The sequence below is a fragment of the Corythoichthys intestinalis genome, chromosome 2 (assembly GCF_030265065.1).
Source record: "Corythoichthys intestinalis isolate RoL2023-P3 chromosome 2, ASM3026506v1, whole genome shotgun sequence".
In the NCBI taxonomy this organism is placed as follows: Eukaryota; Metazoa; Chordata; class Actinopteri; order Syngnathiformes; family Syngnathidae; genus Corythoichthys; species Corythoichthys intestinalis.
In genome coordinates, this window is record NC_080396.1 from 33,200,853 (window position 1) to 33,218,890 (window position 18,038).

General features: G+C 38.1%; 3 protein-coding genes across 7 annotated transcripts; 1 reads left to right on the plus strand and 2 right to left on the minus strand.

Annotated features, from left to right (window-relative positions):
* Window positions 1-648: 648 nt before the first annotated feature.
* Window positions 649-6,774, plus strand: LOC130912294 (F-box only protein 6-like). Of its 2 annotated transcripts, none has more exons than XM_057830278.1 (6): window positions 649-738; window positions 3,434-3,680; window positions 3,751-3,865; window positions 3,950-4,045; window positions 4,357-4,492; window positions 4,596-6,774. In XM_057830278.1, the coding sequence occupies exons 2-6, from the start codon at window positions 3,434-3,436 to the stop codon at window positions 4,740-4,742; spliced, it is 741 nt and encodes a 246-aa protein (XP_057686261.1). In that variant the 5' UTR covers window positions 649-738; the 3' UTR covers window positions 4,743-6,774. The 2 variants fall into 2 exon arrangements, with proteins under 2 accessions (XP_057686261.1, XP_057686260.1); XM_057830277.1 differs by having other exon boundaries at window positions 651-1,054; window positions 4,596-6,771.
* A 32-nt stretch (window positions 6,775-6,806) lies between these two features.
* Window positions 6,807-10,289, minus strand: LOC130912297 (cell division control protein 42 homolog). 4 transcript variants are annotated; one of them, XM_057830283.1, is made up of 7 exons: window positions 10,181-10,286; window positions 9,066-9,194; window positions 8,890-8,962; window positions 8,711-8,820; window positions 8,430-8,627; window positions 7,678-7,801; window positions 6,807-7,234 (listed from the first exon to the last, which is right to left on the minus strand). In XM_057830283.1, the coding sequence occupies exons 2-6, from the start codon at window positions 9,168-9,170 to the stop codon at window positions 7,712-7,714; spliced, it is 576 nt and encodes a 191-aa protein (XP_057686266.1). In that variant the 5' UTR covers window positions 9,171-9,194; window positions 10,181-10,286; the 3' UTR covers window positions 6,807-7,234; window positions 7,678-7,711. The 4 variants fall into 4 exon arrangements, with proteins under 4 accessions (XP_057686266.1, XP_057686267.1, XP_057686264.1 ...); XM_057830284.1 differs by having other exon boundaries at window positions 6,807-7,801; window positions 9,066-9,190; window positions 10,181-10,289; XM_057830281.1 differs by having other exon boundaries at window positions 6,807-7,801.
* Window positions 10,290-13,800: 3,511 nt separating this feature from the next.
* On the minus strand, window positions 13,801-15,554 carry LOC130912296 (CMRF35-like molecule 3). Its single transcript, XM_057830280.1, has 4 exons — window positions 15,514-15,554; window positions 15,085-15,447; window positions 14,405-14,438; window positions 13,801-14,170 (listed from the first exon to the last, which is right to left on the minus strand). The coding sequence occupies exons 1-4, from the start codon at window positions 15,548-15,550 to the stop codon at window positions 14,026-14,028; spliced, it is 579 nt and encodes a 192-aa protein (XP_057686263.1). The 5' UTR covers window positions 15,551-15,554; the 3' UTR covers window positions 13,801-14,025.
* Window positions 15,555-18,038: the final 2,484 nt, after the last annotated feature.

Below are 18,038 nucleotides of genomic sequence, written 5' to 3' on the forward strand. Positions count from 1 at the left end.
AAGTCAGTGACGTCCATTTAATTTGCAAGATTGGCAATTTGCATGTACTGTAATCGTAATGGACGCTGTAGGAGAAGAATCGCGTCGTGGAAGAAACGAAAAGTGGGTTTAACAAAAGTCGCCAAGTTGGCAACTGCATACAATCCTCATCTGGACTCTCATTAAACGCTCATACAACCACAAGATGATAAGCGGTAAAGGATGCTTTCAAGCATATATATACCATACAGAATGCTAGATGTATTCCGTGCTGTTAGTCAAAGGGGACGGCCGCCGCCACTTGTCGGCCATATTGCCTCAGAGCCGTTCGCGTAACATGGTCAATGGAGCGTGTACTTTAAAATAGTTTTTGATTGCTCAATTTTCAAATGGCTTGCCAGGTCAGCGACGCAGAAAATTCAATGCAAAACAAAAAATGTTTCATTGTAAAATCCAGCCTGAATCATAGCCACTGTATATTTGGTTTTTAAAACAAAATTGTAGTAGAGCACCCAGAGAAGTCCCCCGACGCAAAATGGCTGCTAGTTACATACGCCGCTTTTATACATCTGTGTTCATATACAGTATATCTATGCTTAAAAGTTGTGATTCAAATGTTGTACTTGAAGTACCAGGCGGGCGGAGTTAGCAGCCAGACTCTCTTGGAAAATTCGGCCCCGCTTGCGTAATAATAATTCCGATTTCCGGGCAGGTCTGGTCACGAAAGCAGTGACTGACATCGAGGGGAATGTCTTCCAGGTTTCGTTTTGACACTCTTATTCGGATGTGACCACCGCGCTATGAGCATGATTTTTTTTAAATGCATGTTTTGAGTGAGGAGTGTCAAGGGAATTACCATTCTATCGCTACATTTACTCGAGAACCGCTGTTACTTGAGATTGAGTTCCGCATAAGTTAGTTTTAAGACATTACAGTTTGAAATCTGTTTAGTTGTGGTCCCCTGGCAGACTTTATTTGCCGTAAGGACGTCGTTTGTGAGACGTAAATTGGATTTAGAATGGGTGCGACACAGAGTTCGATTCAGAGACCTTCTCCCCTTCCCGCCATGTCAAAGGTACATTTTATGTCCTTCAATGACGTCTTTTGACGTCCAATCCATTCTTACTTATCGCACGGTGTTGTATGTGAAGTGTGAAAGCAACATTTTATCACCCCACCTCCTGAGGAAAACTAAACTGAAACTATAACCGGAACTAAAAGTGTGTGTGAAAATAAATAAATGGTGATTTTGGGAATGTGTTAAAGCATCACTAGGTAATATTTCAACCTGCATAAAATATGATCATAACATTTTTGATAATATGTTGACTGACAATTAGTTGTATAATATGTATTTTATATCGTGAGGGGGTCTGTATTTGCTTTTACCAGCACTAATTAACTTTTAGGAGGGTAGCAGGAACCTGCCACACCAAAAATGGGCAAACTGTTGTACGGCATACGTCACTTTGGCCTGTCCCCATTCATTCTAAAAGCTGAGGTCGATTTGAATGCATTCACGCAAATTCTGCAAAGATGGCAGAGCAACAAAGGAGACAAAATTTTTTGTCTGAGATGGGAAAAAAGAGAGCTACCAGGGTATATAGAATTAACATTGGCTGGTGTGACGACACCCCCCCACCAACCGTACACATCAGTGCTGACGTGTTCGGGTGAGGTGGGGGAGATTGCCGCATTAAGCCACACAGTTGCTAACCGTCATATGGTAATCTTTAGCCACAACTGGATTCACAACTATTTGTCCATCTGCAGGTGACCGAGAGATCGAGTTTTGATTCATTGATGATTTTATGACACTGTTTGATGTGTGCTGGTCCTCATGGGAAACGCCGTCTTCCCTAAGGCAAAACACTACCGCTTTTGTCCACCGGCGTCGCTAAAATAAAGTTACAAAGTGTTGCTTTAAATCATTGCCTAGATACGATGATGTTACTGAGGTTGGAATTTTTGGTTGATGAATGTGGAAGAAAATGCCATCATATTAAATGTAATATTTGTAAATGTTGACTAATTCACTCCAAGCCCAAGTACAGTGTTACCTCGACATACGATCGCTTCAACACACGATCTTTTCAACATCCGACGTAAAATTTGACTCGCCATTTGTTTCTATCTGCATCCAGCAACATGCTCGAAATACGACATTATGACGGTGCCGCAGGCGGATTTTCTTGTGGGAGAAGTCAACACAGTTTGTGAAATGAGGAAAAACCATTACCATTACCATTGAAAATGAAGATAGAAAGATACAACTGGCTCAACAAAACGTCCGTAGAATGTCGACTATCTTCACAGTCCTCCTCCGACCTCCGTTCGCCAGTCTTTATAAGTTAAGGTGACAATTATTATTGTGGTAACATCTCCAAAGAAATCGCCATCTTTGTCAGGTTTCTAATCATTTATTTCAGAAATCATGCAACACAACACGCCTACTGTCTGCCGCAGTTGACGGTGTTCTCAATACAACATAAAAAGAAATTAAATCTCAACTGCACCTCTCCCTCTCTCTGTCACGTCAGCACGCAAAACACGTCCGCCACATTAGATCCTGATTCGTTACATTATGACAGGAATTATTATTATTTTATTATTCTGGTTTTCATTCATAATTTATTTGTTGTGCTATGTATAATTTCCATTTGTAATTGTACCAACAGTATTTATTAAGGATTTAGTGTAGGTTTTCGGGTTGTGGAACGAATTAATGGAATTATAATTTATTCTTATGGGAAAATCCTGCTCGACATGCGACCATTTCGACTTACAAACAAGGTCCTGGAACGAATTAACTTGGTATGTCGACCGTACCACTGTAAATGTGTAATATTCACAGCGTATGTGCTATGGTAGTTTGTAAAAAAAGAACACAATTTATAATGAAAAACACAAATTCACAGCAGTACATGTCCATGCCTAATGACTGGGTGTCAAAGTGGATTGGCTATATGTTGTTGTTAATGGAAGCCAATTAAAAATGTGGATTCTTATAAAAAAAAAAAAAAAAAATCAATTTCAGCAAAGTGAAATTTAGTACAGTACCCATATTGAACCAATTGAGCTAAACCTTTTAATTGGAATGTGTTGTACCGGCCTAGAAAAGTTGAAGGGCCAACCTATGAAAATGTCTGGTCCTACTTTGGAATGCTCACATGAAATTCTGAAAATAGTTCCCAAAATGCTCCGATTAAGCTAAAGCTTTTTAAGTTGGAGTGGTTTGAGCAAGTCGTAAAATGCTGGTCGGAGACTGTCAACATGTCTACATTCATTTGTATTTATTGGTGGCCTTGAAAATGTATTTTTTTTATTTTAATCATTAGGTTTAAAACCATCTGGAGTTTTGTGAATATTAAGTCATGTTCACCAGAGGAAGTGGACGTGAAAAATGAAGCTATAAGTTGTACTTTGTTTCTTATCTTCGCTCTGTTTGCTTCAGATGTCTGTTCCTTTGGAGGTCCTGGAAGAGATCTTCTTGAATCTTCCCCCTGAGCAGGTGGTCCGGATTTGTCGCTTAGTATGCCGTCAATGGAAAGACATCGCTGACAGCCAGTCTTTATGGAAGGACAGATGCAGGCGGGAAGGCTATCACCTCCATGATACTTCGAAGGTACCCAAAGACTGGAGGTTATTTTACTTCATGTGCAAGAAGAGACGGAATCTTCTCAAGAACCCACAAGCGGAAGGTCGGGAAGGAAGGAACGTCACTTCTGCGTTTGCCAGTTTCGTCACAGTGGTTGCTTTTTATTTTTCTAGATCAAATGACAGGTTGGCAACTATTGGATAACAATGGTGACCAATGGAAAGTAGAACCGGTCATGGTGGCCCATCCAAATGAAAGCGTCCAGAAAAACTTTGTGACATCATTTGAGTAAGTAATGACAAGTCAAGAGATACAGTATGTTACACAATGGCGTCCCTCCTCATCATGAACGCTGGATTTTATGTTCTCTAGCATATGCAGGAAGTCCCAGCTGATAGATTTAGAGATGGAAGGTTACAACGCATCATTTATGGATCACTTACAGCCGCACATCAAAATATCAGATTGGTGAGTTGAAATATACACAGGTATTATTTGTTAACTCATTTTGACTGCCATTGACCGATAGAGGTTCAGTCCATTTAAAGCAGATGTCCCAATTTAAATGGATTGGGCCCCAATTGCTATCAATGAAAGCCTATGAGTTTAATATCTTTAAATATAACATTTGGTTCTTATTACCATGTTTTTCTAGTTCCAAAATTAATGTTTAAAGAGTTTTTTTTTTTTTTTTTTTAACAGTTTGAGCATGACATTAACCCTGCCGCTGCTATGCTTCTGGTGGATATTTACTTATAACAAATTGTGGTATGTTGTAGGTACGCCCCCCGGACGGACTGTGGTTGTCAATATAAGATCCACGTGGAGCTTCTTAATCAAAAGAAGAAGCCAATTAAGATCTTTTCGCCTAAAGAGATTTATTTTGAGCAATGGAATGACGGTAAATGGAATCAGGTATGAGCATGCCTGAGGATGCCACTGACCCGCTAATGAAATTATAAATCAAAGAATAAATGAATACAGTGTGAGCTTAAAAAAACTTTTTTTTTTTTTTTAGATAACACACGTGTTTCAGAACTATGGGCCAGGAGTGAGATACATCCGCTTTGTCCATGGAGGGCAGGACACGCAGTTCTGGGCGGGATGGTATGGAATTCGCCTGACGGACAGTTGTGTCGAGATTTGTCCCGCGATGGACACATAGTTCTTAGGTTTTCACATCATTTCACTGCTATTGACAGCTGTAGATATGCAATCCATTTAAACTGTGCTCAGGCCAAATGGATTGGACACCTATCACCATCAATAGCAACCAATGAGTTCATGGGTCTAATGTCACAAGATATTTCCTATCCCAACTTTTCCCCTTGGAAATAATCCCCCTGGAGTCAAATGCACTATCCCAACCACCCATATGCACACCTGGAAGGATTCACGATTAAAAAAAATCTTCAAAACGGCTCCCCTTGATGACAACCTTAATCTGAGGCACACAAAAAAAATTCAGAGGTGTGGATGTTCTTCTTGTGACAGATCCTGGACCTTCTCTGGCACACTTTGTGTGTGCATCCATTTTGCTTTATGCGTAATATTGCACTATTTTTTATTTTATTGCAAATATTGCTTTCATGATAAAAATGTATGCCAACAGCAAAGCAGTTTTCCTTTTGGGTAATTTATTGCGACATGAATGACCAAACTTGTTTTACGAGTTAAGTTGCCCCGCAATTTTTTTCTCCCCTGCAATGACTTGTGAACTGATATCTGTGCATTTAAAACAGGTAAGACATGTACCCAAGTCCTTCTTTTGATAGGCTTTCTTATTCTTGTTGTGTTTGAAAGCAGCTTTGCCATCAGCTCTAACATCCATTGCCAAGGTGTAGTCTAGCCGTTGGCAGTAGTTATACTGTTCATATACTTTTCTTAACTCACATAGGCCTCTCACGATAATTACTATATCGACTTATTGTTCGATAGTAAAAATAAAAACATCTTTGGCCATTTTATATATTAACGTGTCACCTGACATACTGTATAAAATGCCCAACAATTGTTTTTCAGGGCACAATAAATTACGTGTCATCAACATCGGCACTGCCTTGTTCTTGCACTCTCTTTCTTTAAGGAAAGCGGTTCTCTGCTGGAGGTGGGACTATCCCACATACACACTGACAAGTGTGGAGAATAATGGTCCAAGTAACTACAGGTCAGTATTGCCCATGCAGATACCAGTTAATAAATGAGATAGCCCATTAAATCTCACTTTTAATAACCTTTCAAGTGTTAATAATTTACAAGTTGCAATATTTATGCCTCCAGGAAAAGAAAAACGCTATAATTTATCGCGATAGTGGGTAAAATACACTATATCATCCTACAAAAAGTCATCACGGCCAGCCGAAATTCACCCATGCCAGAACACATTTTACAAAATTGGAGCAACCCCACAGAAGCACCATTCCAAATATATGGCTGATTCTGCTTCACAAAGTTGAAATATTGTCATAAATTATATACATGATATAATGATCACCTTGAAATTTCTAATTTTATATTTAACGCTGTACTGTATATACATACATATACCGGTACTTAACATTGATATGAATATTGATATGCCAAATAATTTGACAAAGCCTTTATAATTATTGTAGCCATTATTCATGGTATATTTGTTTTCGTTTTACAAATCAGATGCTAAATATTAAATATACGAGCACCATTTCCCCAAAATGCTTACCATTGTTGGCGCATGCACATGATGATTCTTTGCGCAGCCAGTCACACAATAATGAAATCAAACAGGGATGTTGTAGCAAATTTGACGATCGACATTTTAAAGTACTAATAGCTATCTAACTTCAGTGACAAGCAAACAAAGACTACGTCATCAAGCTAAAATCACAAGTTTCTTCTGACACAGACAACAGCTGACTTCAATGCGCACGTTGCTGTTGTCACAGGCAACAGTTAAAAAAAATGTGTCATGTCTGGGTTAATAGATTGAAGTCATCAAGGTGCGAAGGCTGTCACAAAATGTCTCATACGCTCGCGCATCAAGTAGATGTAAAGGGGGGGGAAAAAATAGTGGGTGTAATGCATACAGTTGTGTATCAATTAGACTAACTCATTGATCCTCTGTACTTATTCATGCGCTTACTTTTCATACTGACTTGTACATTTACTGTATCCGATACATTTGTGCAATAAATCCTGTTCTAACATTGGATGAGGGTGTGTCAGTTCATCTTCTTAAACCATCAACACAGAATAACACGAATTATTTCCATAATACTGGTTTATTGTGACATTTAATCACAGGGAAAATATAGTACAGCTTGATGTTAAATTGAAAATTATTAAAAACATAGCTCATCCTTCAATTGGAAACACTTTCTAGTCATTTCTTTTCAGTATCACCTCAACTTCTCATATAACCATCAGTAATGCACACTTATCAGTCAATAAGTTATGAATTATTTTCACTATACTGTATGTACAAATAAAATCAAGCTCACATCTAGGAATGGCTATAGTAGAAGACCAATGCAAACTGGCATTTCAAAACCTTCACAGGATCTGAAAGCTAAACATTTTGGCTTCCTTTTTAAAGAAGTGTGCCACACTGCGTCGCTATCTGACATAAGAAGCTGTATCAGCCAGCTTTAAAAAGTATACTGGCCTGGGTCTCTGCACCTACAAAATGAAATATCAGCATTTGTGTTAAGTACTCAAGAGAAATAGGTCTTACATAGAGTGTCCACACTGCAAGGTAATAGTAACTGCTGTTAAACAAAAGCACTAGTCAAATAGACTTCAGCTCAGTCCGGAAGCTGATTTGTATAATTGTGTAGGTTTTACATTCAAACTGATTAAACGAGCAACAAAGTGCATTTGACTACTTTGTGCATTAATACTGTATAACAAAAAGTCATTTTGTGGACTAAGCTGAACTATTGTCTAGACATGTCCCTCTGTGATACAGTTAAAGAATTTGTGCGAAGCAATTTCATAAGATGTCAGCAAAAACAGCATCAATTCTTAAGACTACAACACACTGAATATGTATTTAGGTTAATTCAGGCAGGAGGCAAATATTTCATGGTCTTTCAAATAGTGTTGGTCCGTGTACTGCTAACCTAGAAAACGCTGCAGAGGAGGCTCCGATCAAACTTAGAGCAGAACACATTTACGTCTTTTCTTAGGTTCGGGGGGCTCCAGGGCAGCCAGTATTGCCTCATCAAACACATTCTTTAATCCTTTCTGTGGAAACACAACATTTGGGTTCAAAACAAAGACAAGGCTACCATCAAACGGCAGAAAAGAAAGTCGAGTAGAGAGGTAGCGAGGAAATCCAGATATTTATTTATTCAAATGATATGATACAAGACTACCCATAGTCAGAGAAAGTGTTAAGGGGGGGAAAGCAGTAGAAAAAGAAATTAAGACTGGAAACAACAATCACTCTCTGTGACAGACATGCATGCAGGGACGTAGAAGTAAAGTTTGGCACTCTTTTCATATCAGGCAGCCCGTGTAAGTGTGATTAGGTCGAGTTGAACTCGAAGACAAAATGTTGCCCTACAACATTTCGTCTTGTACCGTAGTTAGCTTGGCATTTTCTTTACAATGAGAAAGCAGCAGTTGATCGAGAGGCAAAGCAAGAGTCAGTCAAGACATCAGAACAGACAGCATTTTCTCTTTCTCTGAGTTTCAGGGGGCTCTAAAGCGGCTAGGATAGCCTCGTCAAACACGTTCTTCAGTCCCCGCTAAGGAAAGAGAGAATACAAGAAGGAAAGACAGGCAACCACATAGTTAGACAGCGTTAGGAAGGCGGTTGCAGTTAGGGAAATGTTGGGCAAGCGTACCGCCGCGATACCGGAACGCTTACCTGTGTGAGGGCCGAGCACTCCACGTACTTGACCGCCTTAAGGTCCCGCGCGAGCTTCTCGGCCGTCTCCGGGGTAATGGGCTTCTGTTTGTTCTTGGCCAACTTCTCAACTGTGGAGGGGTCATCGCGTAGGTCGATTTGAGTGCCGACCAACAGGAACGGGGTCTTAGGACAGTGGTGGGTGATTTCCGGAACCCACTAGATGCGGGGAGGAAAAAAAATATCACATAAATTGTACAAGTGGGAATTATTGTTTTGTGGCCAAGAAGAAACCCACTCACTTTTTCTTTAACATTTTCAAACGAAGATGGAGAAACAACAGAGAAGCAGACTAAGAAGACGTCAGTCTGTGGGTAGCTTAGTGGTCGTAACCGGTCATAATCCTCCTGACCTGGGAAGAAATGCACCTTTTAATAAAGACGAAACTCGGACATCAACTACTGAACTCGTTTTAACTTACCTGCTGTATCAAATAAGCCAAGGGTGTACGGTTCACCACCGATCATAACAGTTACTGCATAGTTGTCGAACACCTGGTGGTGGTGGGGGCATATTTACTTTACTATTTACTTAGCCTTAAACCAGCCGAGTGAAACAATGAATTGTTTCAAAACACTACCAAACACATCTACTCACTGTTGGTACATATTCCGAGGGGAACTTATTGGTGGTGTATGAAATCAGTAGACAGGTTTTTCCCACTGCTCCATCGCCCACCACCACACATTTGATGGTCTGCATCTCAGTTTCTCGTGTTGGGGCTGCCTACGATGACAGATATTTTACGTACAAAGAAACAAAGTCTGCAACTTCACATAAAATTCAGCTATTAAATATAGCACTAACTTGTTAACGACCGGCAGTTGGAAGTGGTCACTCTAGCAGCTACAATCTTGAGTTGATGGAACATTTTTAATGTACCTACAGCTACTAATATTGGTCTCTAACAGGCAAAAATGTTGCTCACGGTTCCCAAACTAAAAGAATTGATAAAGCAAAAGGACAACCCATTTGCTTTTCATTCAGGACACCAAAAATGGGAGAATATTTATAGCTGGTTTATAGCTATTCTTAAGAATTGTTAAGGTCTCTAAGCAATCATCGAAATAGTTTTTGATCCCCCCGCCCTTCATTTCAATTTGTTGTCAATTAACGTATTTATGTACCGCTAATACCGGCCTTAAAAAGTATAATGATAATTGAAAAAAGATTGAAAGGTAAAATTCGAACAAAAAAAGTATAATCTTGACCTCTGTTCATTTAATAAATTGGGCAGAAATCGCTGCATTCTCAGCGATTTTAAACATTCTTCATGTTTACCAAGGGAAAATTATACTTGCATCAATACAGACGTCTTTATAACAACTGCACACGTCTCGGAATGACGTTCAATATGTGACATTTTACGCACACGCAAAAACTTGGTGCAGTACGTCGATTACAAAATCTAAAATCCAGCAAAGGTTTACTAACCATGATAAACCAATGCTGGAGTAATGATGTATTTAAAACCTGACTCAGAAGTTGTTTGAGAAGACACCCTGAAATTTATTAAACGTGGGGAAAGAAATCTGTCATCAGTAAGCAGCGCAAAGAACCGTTAGCTGTTTGGTTTGTTCGACTCGCAAAAAGGCCGAGCCGCCTTGTCTGAGTTTCTATAAAAGACTACCAGGAACAGACGAGGGAGACGGACATCTTTTTCTCTAATAAGCACCACAGAATATCCGCTACTACATGTTAAGAGAACTTACGTGTGGCCCTCGTAATGTCCACGAGCTAACTTTAGCTTAGCTTCTACGAGACCGGGCGTTGGCACAGAGGGTAACTTGGCTAACTATTTGTACTTCCGGTCCAAATGTGAATTTGAAAGAATGGTAGCGGATATCGAGATTACTGTGAAAACACTAGAGACAATCGTTCAAAAATAAAAAGGTGCCTGTTTTTTTTCCCTATTATTATTTTTATCTTATGTTTATGCATAAATCACCGTGCTGCGGTGATTTTACTTTGAAGATGTTCGCTCATTCTCCAGTTGAGTTTTGACTAGGGTTGGGAATCTCTGGCATGAAGCCGATTCGATATGTATCTAGATACCCAGGTTAAGATTCGATTAAAAAAACGACACATTTTTAAGGCCGAGCGATTCGATACGATTCGATACAGTGTAAGAACGATACGGTTCGATAGTGAAAACGATACGATAGTAAATATTTGTTGTGTGTGTTTGTCAGTATTTTAAACATATAAAAGGACCACATTTCTAATATAGCAAAATTAAACAACAAAATTTCATGCCAATTTTATGTTTTATTTTTTTATGAAAAAAAAAAAAGGCTTACTATATGACCATCATTTTGTTGGATGGGATTGATAATAAAATAAAACTCCAGTGACAGACAACAATAAAGTGTTGTAATTCAATTACTGTATTTCCTGGTGTTTTTAACACAAGAGGTAAGTAATTTAAGTGCAAACTTTCAACGTAAACATCATACAAACAAAAAATATTAATTATATGCAGCAGCTCTAGAAAAAAAAGAATTAAACCTACTAGAGTTATCATAAATAAATAATAAATTATGCTTTACGACTGGTATAATTGGGGGAATAAAAACATGGCATTTTAGACAGACAGGTCAATAATCATTACTTTAACCTAATACACAGCAAAGTCATTCACTTATGCCTGTGCTTCCTCATTTTTTATTTCTCATCACTGTCCATCTTTTTTGAAGGGCAGATTTTTCTTGAGGAAGATCAACTAATCCACATGTTCATGTTTAAATAGACTGCGTTTCGTGGAAACAATATGCCGCCCTTTCCACCATTGTAGTGGGTTATTTTTCAGGGTTAAAAACTCACAATCTCTGTACCACTTCACATAAGCTCTGTCCCATGCGAACAGATCTGGCTGCCTTCATCTCTTCAAAGTCCGACTTTTGTTTTCCTGGGTGCGTTGAAAATCTATCGCTGGCGTCGGTGATCACACTGTCCATTGTTTTAGCATGTTGCTTTGTTGCCACTACAAGTTTCGTTTTGGGCTGTGAAGAAAATGCTACAGAGCGTGCGTTACCGTGGTTTCGTTAGCTCTCGCGTTGTTATGACACACCCGATTGGGCAATGACGGCGACTAGTGAGCGGTTCTGCCGAAATGCATGGGAAGTTGAGGCAACCACAACTAGTGCTTGTCCATATTATAGCATGCGTGCGGTCTCGAACTAAGTGCGCTGTGTGGTGAATGACACAAGCGCAGCATGTGAAGTAAAAGCTAAATTACTATCATATTAAGCAATGCATTGAACTAGGCATTAGAAGCCGATTCTTGTGCTCGCGATAGCCGAATTCTATCTCTACTATGGGTTCATTGAATATTTAATGGCTAATTACTGTCGAATGGTAACTTTACTATCGATACATCTGTATCTCTCACCTGTAAAACCGGATATCCGGACGTATCGGTTTATCGTTCTCAAGCTTAGTTTTGACCACGCAGACATCGGGCAGTGCGGATGACGTCACATACAAAAAGGACATTCCTTCTCAACTGAATATTTGGACAATTTAAGTTTATCTTTGAACGCCAAGGCTATAAGGACCAAGAAACTGTGCAAAGCTTGTGTTGAAAATAACCCTGGCAATTTTTTTTAATTTTTTATTTGTTCTAAATTTGTTGATTGTATGTGAATTTTTCGCCCTATGTTTGTGGCGGAAAACAGACAAGACTGAAAAAGCAGTTTCTGTTCTTGCACTCTTCTTTAAAAGTAACTGCTGTATTTTAAGCCAAAACAACTGTGTATTTGATAGAACAATATGTGTATATGCTGCCATAGCAGATTCATCGCGCATTAAGCCCCCAAACTATTTTTAATTTGTCGTTTTACCCTGGAAACCTCCGTTTACAGATGTCGCGCAACTGCTTTTGTTTCAACCAAGCTATAAAACGAAGGTAATTAATTATATTTATTATTCAAAATGTCTGTCATTTTTAGCTTTGAATCATTAATTGATGTCTAATATTTCGTTTAAAAAAAAAAGACTTTAAAAATTATTCTCGCATATTTTAAACTTTTAAACAAATGACGTCACATTGAAAAAAAATTGTGTCTGAAAAAAAGTCACAGATATCTATCTCATAACTATCGCTTAATTGTATTTTTTTTTTTTTTTTTTTTGTTACTGTCGTATTTTCTCCGATATTTTATATGATAAATAATGGATCCAAACAAAGAAAATTGAAAAAAAATATTTAAAAGGGTAAATATATGAAAAAGAAACTCTCAACCACTCCTTGATGTCTGCGATTTCTGCATCGCGACCCTTGTTATATCACCATGTTTCACCCATAAAATCCAGCTGTGGCCATTCACAGCTGTATCTTGACAATCAGTGATACATGCTACATGGAGTTTTTGGATCGAAACAAGGTAAGTACGCGATAATATCTCGTTAAAGTCATGGCATCTGTAATTCTGCTCTTGCGTGCTCTCGCCTCCAGATAGGGTTTGCTGCTTAAAAAAAAGATTTTTTTTTAAATGCCCTCCTGTTCAAAATTTTTCTTCCCCCAGAAAATTGAGATTTTAAGCTATCCAATGATGTATCACACGTGCATGTCGGACAATTTTGAAAGTTGGACAAATTGGGGGTCTCAGAGCGGAACTTCAAGTCACCTGAGTGTTTTCCGCCATGTATATTTGTGTTTGTTGTTACAGTTAAAAGAAAAAATCTCATCAGAATCTCTTTCATAATCATCCATGGATACTAGCCTGCAAGCCACAACATGAGAAAAATTCAAATGGGACATTGATACAAACTGTTGGTTCTGTGGAAATTATCCAAAGGCAGTTCAGCATCTTTTTTGGACCTGCTCTCACTCAAATGGAAAAATGTCATTTTTTGTTTCTAGAAAAAAAACCTCAAGAATGAAAATGTTTTTATTTATTAATCTATTTATATTGTTATCAAAATTCTACCTGTGCAAATGTAAATTTAGCAAGCTATTACCATCTTTTTCTCACTTTCATAATGAGACTGTGTGTTACATAATCTGTTTTAAAAAAAATCAAAGAATCTGGAAACGGGGGAAAAAAACTTAATATTTGTGAAAAACGTTTTTTTTTTTTTAAATTCTCATCTGAATACTATGGCGATAGATTTGTGTCTTTATAGTCTGAAATATTTTTTCAATCGAAAAGTGGCTTAACTTCACTCCTAAACATTCTTTTTCTTTGAATGAGGTGTTTTTTTAAAAAATTTTTTATTGAAAACATGTTTTAATTGAAGCAACTTAAAAAAAAATAAAATAAAATAAAGATAAAAATCTACCTCCAGAGAACACAACCTCCTATCACATTAAAATTATTTAAATCTCATTTTCTCACATTTGTAAACAAACATGTATGCAGGCATTTTCATAGAGACAGACAGACAGACAGACAAACAGACAGACAGACAGACAGACAGACAGACAGACAGACAGACAGACAGACAGATAGCTTTATCAACAGACTCAATGTCCAAATCACAACAACACAATACGAGCAAGACATTAAAAACAAAATAACAAAAAAAGGATGATTTTTTTTTCATGTAGTGGTTTTCAACCATATATATTAGTACTACGTTGAGAGACATTGGTGTGGAATATTTTCTGCGTAGCTTTTGATCTCCACACGACAACACGTGCCAGTACCAAAGTCAACACTAGTGACAAAAAAATGATCCATCGAAGAGGCTCCCACCATCTAGTTGAGGAATGAAAGCAAAACAATACAATGTAGCATTCAGTTTCAATGACCATAAAGGTATCAACATGCAAAGAATAAAATGAGATGTTGCTTTGGATGATATAATTTACTAGCTGTGTTGTATTCTTAATTACGTGTTTAGCAATGCATTGGGAGTTCACTTGCAAGATAATATTTTTATATGGTGTATTGCCATTCGATATAGTGGCTTTTATTACAACTATTTCTCACCGTGAAATCTTTGTCTCTGATGATTCGTCTGGTACTGTGAAAAAGAGGGGAAATGTTATGTTATCATCAACAAGATGTTGACTTGTGTTATTCATTCATTTATTTTTCATAATATTTGACACCATTTTATCAGGTTTGTGAGACAATTTGAGTTAAAAATGCCCAGAATTTCCCTTTTGAAGCAATTTCACTTGGTCAATTTTGTTTGCCTCTGCATCAGCCCGATTCTCAATAATGTGTCTGACTTAGTAAAACCTGAATGTTCAATATTCAAATTGATGCTCTATTCTCTGTTTGGCCAATGTGTATTAGTAGGTACATTAGTGGACAAGTGTCTATAATTTATGAACAAAAAGTTAAAACACTGATCGTTTGATGTGGGGTGTCACAAATGTTACTACCATCTGGAACCAGAACTTAAATTTTTCTGCACAGCAAAAATGCCTGTAAATATGACACCCGATATGCCTCTCATGGTGGCCATGGCATCTTGGTCACACTCATTTTAGCCTTCTTAAGCATGAAACAGTGGGGAAAAAATGATTCTCACTTGAGGTCACATTTAATCAAATTATATAATTTGAAGGTTGAATTGGACATCTATTTAATGACAGTTAAAAAGTTATTATTCTTGGGCAGTAGTTACCATGCAATTATACAGTAAATAGAAAGTGTAGTACCTTTTTCGGACACAATGAGCTTGACGCCAGAGAAAACATTCTTTCCATGTCTGGCAATCACACACCAGTACATGTCCTCATCACTTCTTTCCAGAGATGTCATAGTAACGATGAATTTTCCTGCCTCTTTGTCATCAGTGATGGACCATCGTTCATGATAGCGCTGCTTTGGCGTTTTCACCACAATCTTACACAGCTTGTATATTGCCCCCCTGCACCAGTACTTTGTGTAGTCTCGGAACTTAGGGTCGTACCAACAAGGCACAGTTAAAGATTCTCCATATGCTGCACGTATTGAACTCGGAGCCTTCAACTGATCCGGGTCCGCTGAATTCTTCGGCAGCCAGATAAAGAGAAGCAGTGCTGCAAAATGCAAAAGTGGAAATGAAGTTATTTGTTAGCAATATGCAAAATAAAGAGACGCATTACCATTGAAGAGGCCAAACAGTGACCAAGAGTTTCTCATGATTAAGGAGGAAATAACAATGTAGCGTGGAAGCCAATGGGGAAATATTTTGTTCTTCTTCTTACGTGGCCTCCGTGGTTACGTTGTGCAATCTGCATGGCTCATCTTCCCCACTGATGTTTACTGGTGAGTGGGAGTTGAAATGTCAACTAAGACTTAACTCCATTTCTGCCTTTAACACCAATGGACACCCAATCCATTTTACAAGGGAAGGGCTGACAGTGAGTGATCACTTGAAGTTTAAAGAAAAAAAAAACTAGATTTTTCTGACATTTGCCACATCTATTTCTCTTTAGGCGAGGCTATGTAGTCAATGCACATTTGAGCAGACAGTTCACATCTGCATCATGAAAATGCCGTCCATCTTCATTTTGGATTTTGAGTTCGCAGTACCACCATATGTTTTGTTTTTTTCTTGACTACAGTTTGTTACTTTATTTATTTCTACCTCACATTTATTTTGCATGTGAATGTCACTGTCAAACACTACATTGTAGACTGTATATTTGGCTAAAGAAAAATAAAAATAGTAATTGCATCGCAAACTTTTTCTTTTTTCGTTTTCTTTTTTTTTAAGTTTATTGAACGCCCCAATCCTCTTTAGTTCGTTGCCCTGAGACAGTCGAGACATTGATTTGTTTGACTTGCATGTAAAATACGTCAGTAGTCAATCTGATTTTCCTTGACATTTGGTTGACTTCTCTTTTTGAATGTTCATCCACACGGTCTGCTGATTCTGTTATGGCAACAGAATTTGTTATTACTTCTCTTTCTGGGCCTCGGCCAAGGTATTTTCTGCTGACAGCCGTAATATAACATAAACTGTTAAAGATAAAGGAGGTTCTACATTACAATGGAAACTGTGTGATTAGATAAGTTGTTCTCTATTTACCTTTTTAAATGCTTTTCACAGAAACTCAAGAGTATCTCCATGACATATAGTTACCCTCTTCTCTGCACGATTGGTGTTGTCAAACATATTTATCGTCACATATCAGAAGTGTAATTAGCTTTTCCAAGGCTATTTTTCTTCTTGTTTATGTGATTTGGCTGCTAATGTTTTATGTCACCTCTCAAAAGAGGCAGTAAATGTATTAGCTAGGAAACATGAGATGCATATTTGATGAGAGTGCAAATAATATGGCTGTCCTAAACGTCCTGTGTCAAAAGTTTTTAGTTGTGAATGCTTTATTGTACAAAGTCATAGCCAAATGTGTTATGAAAACTGGCTATATTCAATAAGCTTTAGACAATTGTCATTAATCTTCTGGAGCTAAACCATTGTCATGAAAGGTTATTCATTTATTGTCATGAAAGTTAAGGCAAAGTTCTCATGCTTGCAGAAAAAGATATGCCAAACATTCTTTTGAGCTCCCCTCAACTGCTGTTGCTGAACTCTTATTTCTTCATAATTTTGTATATTACAAATGAACTAAAAGAACCAGAGTGTCTGTTTGTGAAGGCTGGATTAGCCATTGGGGTTTGGTCATCAATTGTAAAAATGAAAACATAAAAACATGTAATTTAGAGGTTTGCGGTCCTGCTATATTGGGGATATTTTGGGGTAAAAATTATTTCTGTGTGTGTGTGTGTGTGGGAGGGTGGGTAATTCCACTGTGGAACACTAGATGTCATCATAATTTTGTTTGACACTATGAATTTGACTGAAGAAGAAGAATGAAAACAGAACATTGATTTATTTTCCATCCCACTTATCTTCACTAGGGTTGTGGAGGTGCGGGAGGCTTAACTATGCCCAGTTGACGGGGTCCAAGTTGAATTGGTTGTCAGCCAATCCAGGGGCACATGCAGGAGAACATGCAAACTCCACACAGGAAGGCCGGAGTCTGGGATCCAAACCTTGATCTCAGAACTCTGAGGCGGATGTGCTAACCACTTTCCAATGTGCCACCAAAAACAGACCATATTTACGGCATTCATAAATTATAGTCAGTTGCTGATAGTGTAGTGGTGCAATCGCCTGACCTCGGTGCTGGCTGCAAGGGATAAATTCCCACCTAGTGGTGGTGATATTGTGGGTGCAAATGGATGTCTTTCTCTGTGTATGCTATTCAACTGACTGGCGAACAGTTTAGGTGGGTGTAGTCTGCCTTTTGCCTGAGGTCAGCTGGGATAGGCTCGAGCACCCTGTGACCCTGAGAAGGATAATCGGTGTTGAAAATAGATGGATGTTGTATTACCCTAGTTTTTCTGAAGATTGTCAGAATTCTCTTCAATCCTTCCATTCCTGCCCAGAGAAATTAACAGCTGTAGTTACATTACACTTTATACAGCAATGGGCATGAGTATTGACATACGTTGACATACTCCACATTTAAGAAATCCTTCTTTCCCTCAGCCATCAGACTCCTGAACAAAAACAGGAATCTCAGCCATTGACTACTTTTATCAGTTTTGCACATTCTTTTTTTTTATTTTTGCATATGCTAACTATTGTACATGATTGTACACCTTGTCTTCTTTTTTT

Excerpts from the sequence above, each read along its gene's own strand:
- LOC130912294 (XM_057830277.1), top strand. The coding sequence starts at position 998 with ATGGGTGCGACACAGAGTTCGATTCAGAGACCTTCTCCCCTTCCCGCC. Across the intron at positions 3,681-3,750 it reads CAAGAACCCACAAGCGGAAG|ATCAAATGACAGGTTGGCAA; the intron begins GTCGGGAAGGAA and ends TTATTTTTCTAG. Across the intron at positions 4,046-4,356 it reads CACATCAAAATATCAGATTG|GTACGCCCCCCGGACGGACT; the intron begins GTGAGTTGAAAT and ends GGTATGTTGTAG.
- LOC130912297 (XM_057830284.1), bottom strand. The coding sequence starts at position 9,170 with ATGCAGACCATCAAATGTGTGGTGGTGGGCGATGGAGCAGTGGGAAAA. Across the intron at positions 8,963-9,065 it reads CCTCGGAATATGTACCAACA|GTGTTCGACAACTATGCAGT; the intron begins GTGAGTAGATGT and ends CACCACCACCAG. Across the intron at positions 7,802-8,429 it reads AGTGCTCGGCCCTCACACAG|AAAGGATTAAAGAATGTGTT; the intron begins GTAAGCGTTCCG and ends GTGTTTCCACAG.
- LOC130912296 (XM_057830280.1), bottom strand. The coding sequence starts at position 15,550 with ATGAGAAACTCTTGGTCACTGTTTGGCCTCTTCAATG. Across the intron at positions 14,439-15,084 it reads GCTCATTGTGTCCGAAAAAG|TACCAGACGAATCATCAGAG; the intron begins GTACTACACTTT and ends TCTTTTTCACAG. Across the intron at positions 14,171-14,404 it reads TCAGAGACAAAGATTTCACG|ATGGTGGGAGCCTCTTCGAT; the intron begins GTGAGAAATAGT and ends TTCCTCAACTAG.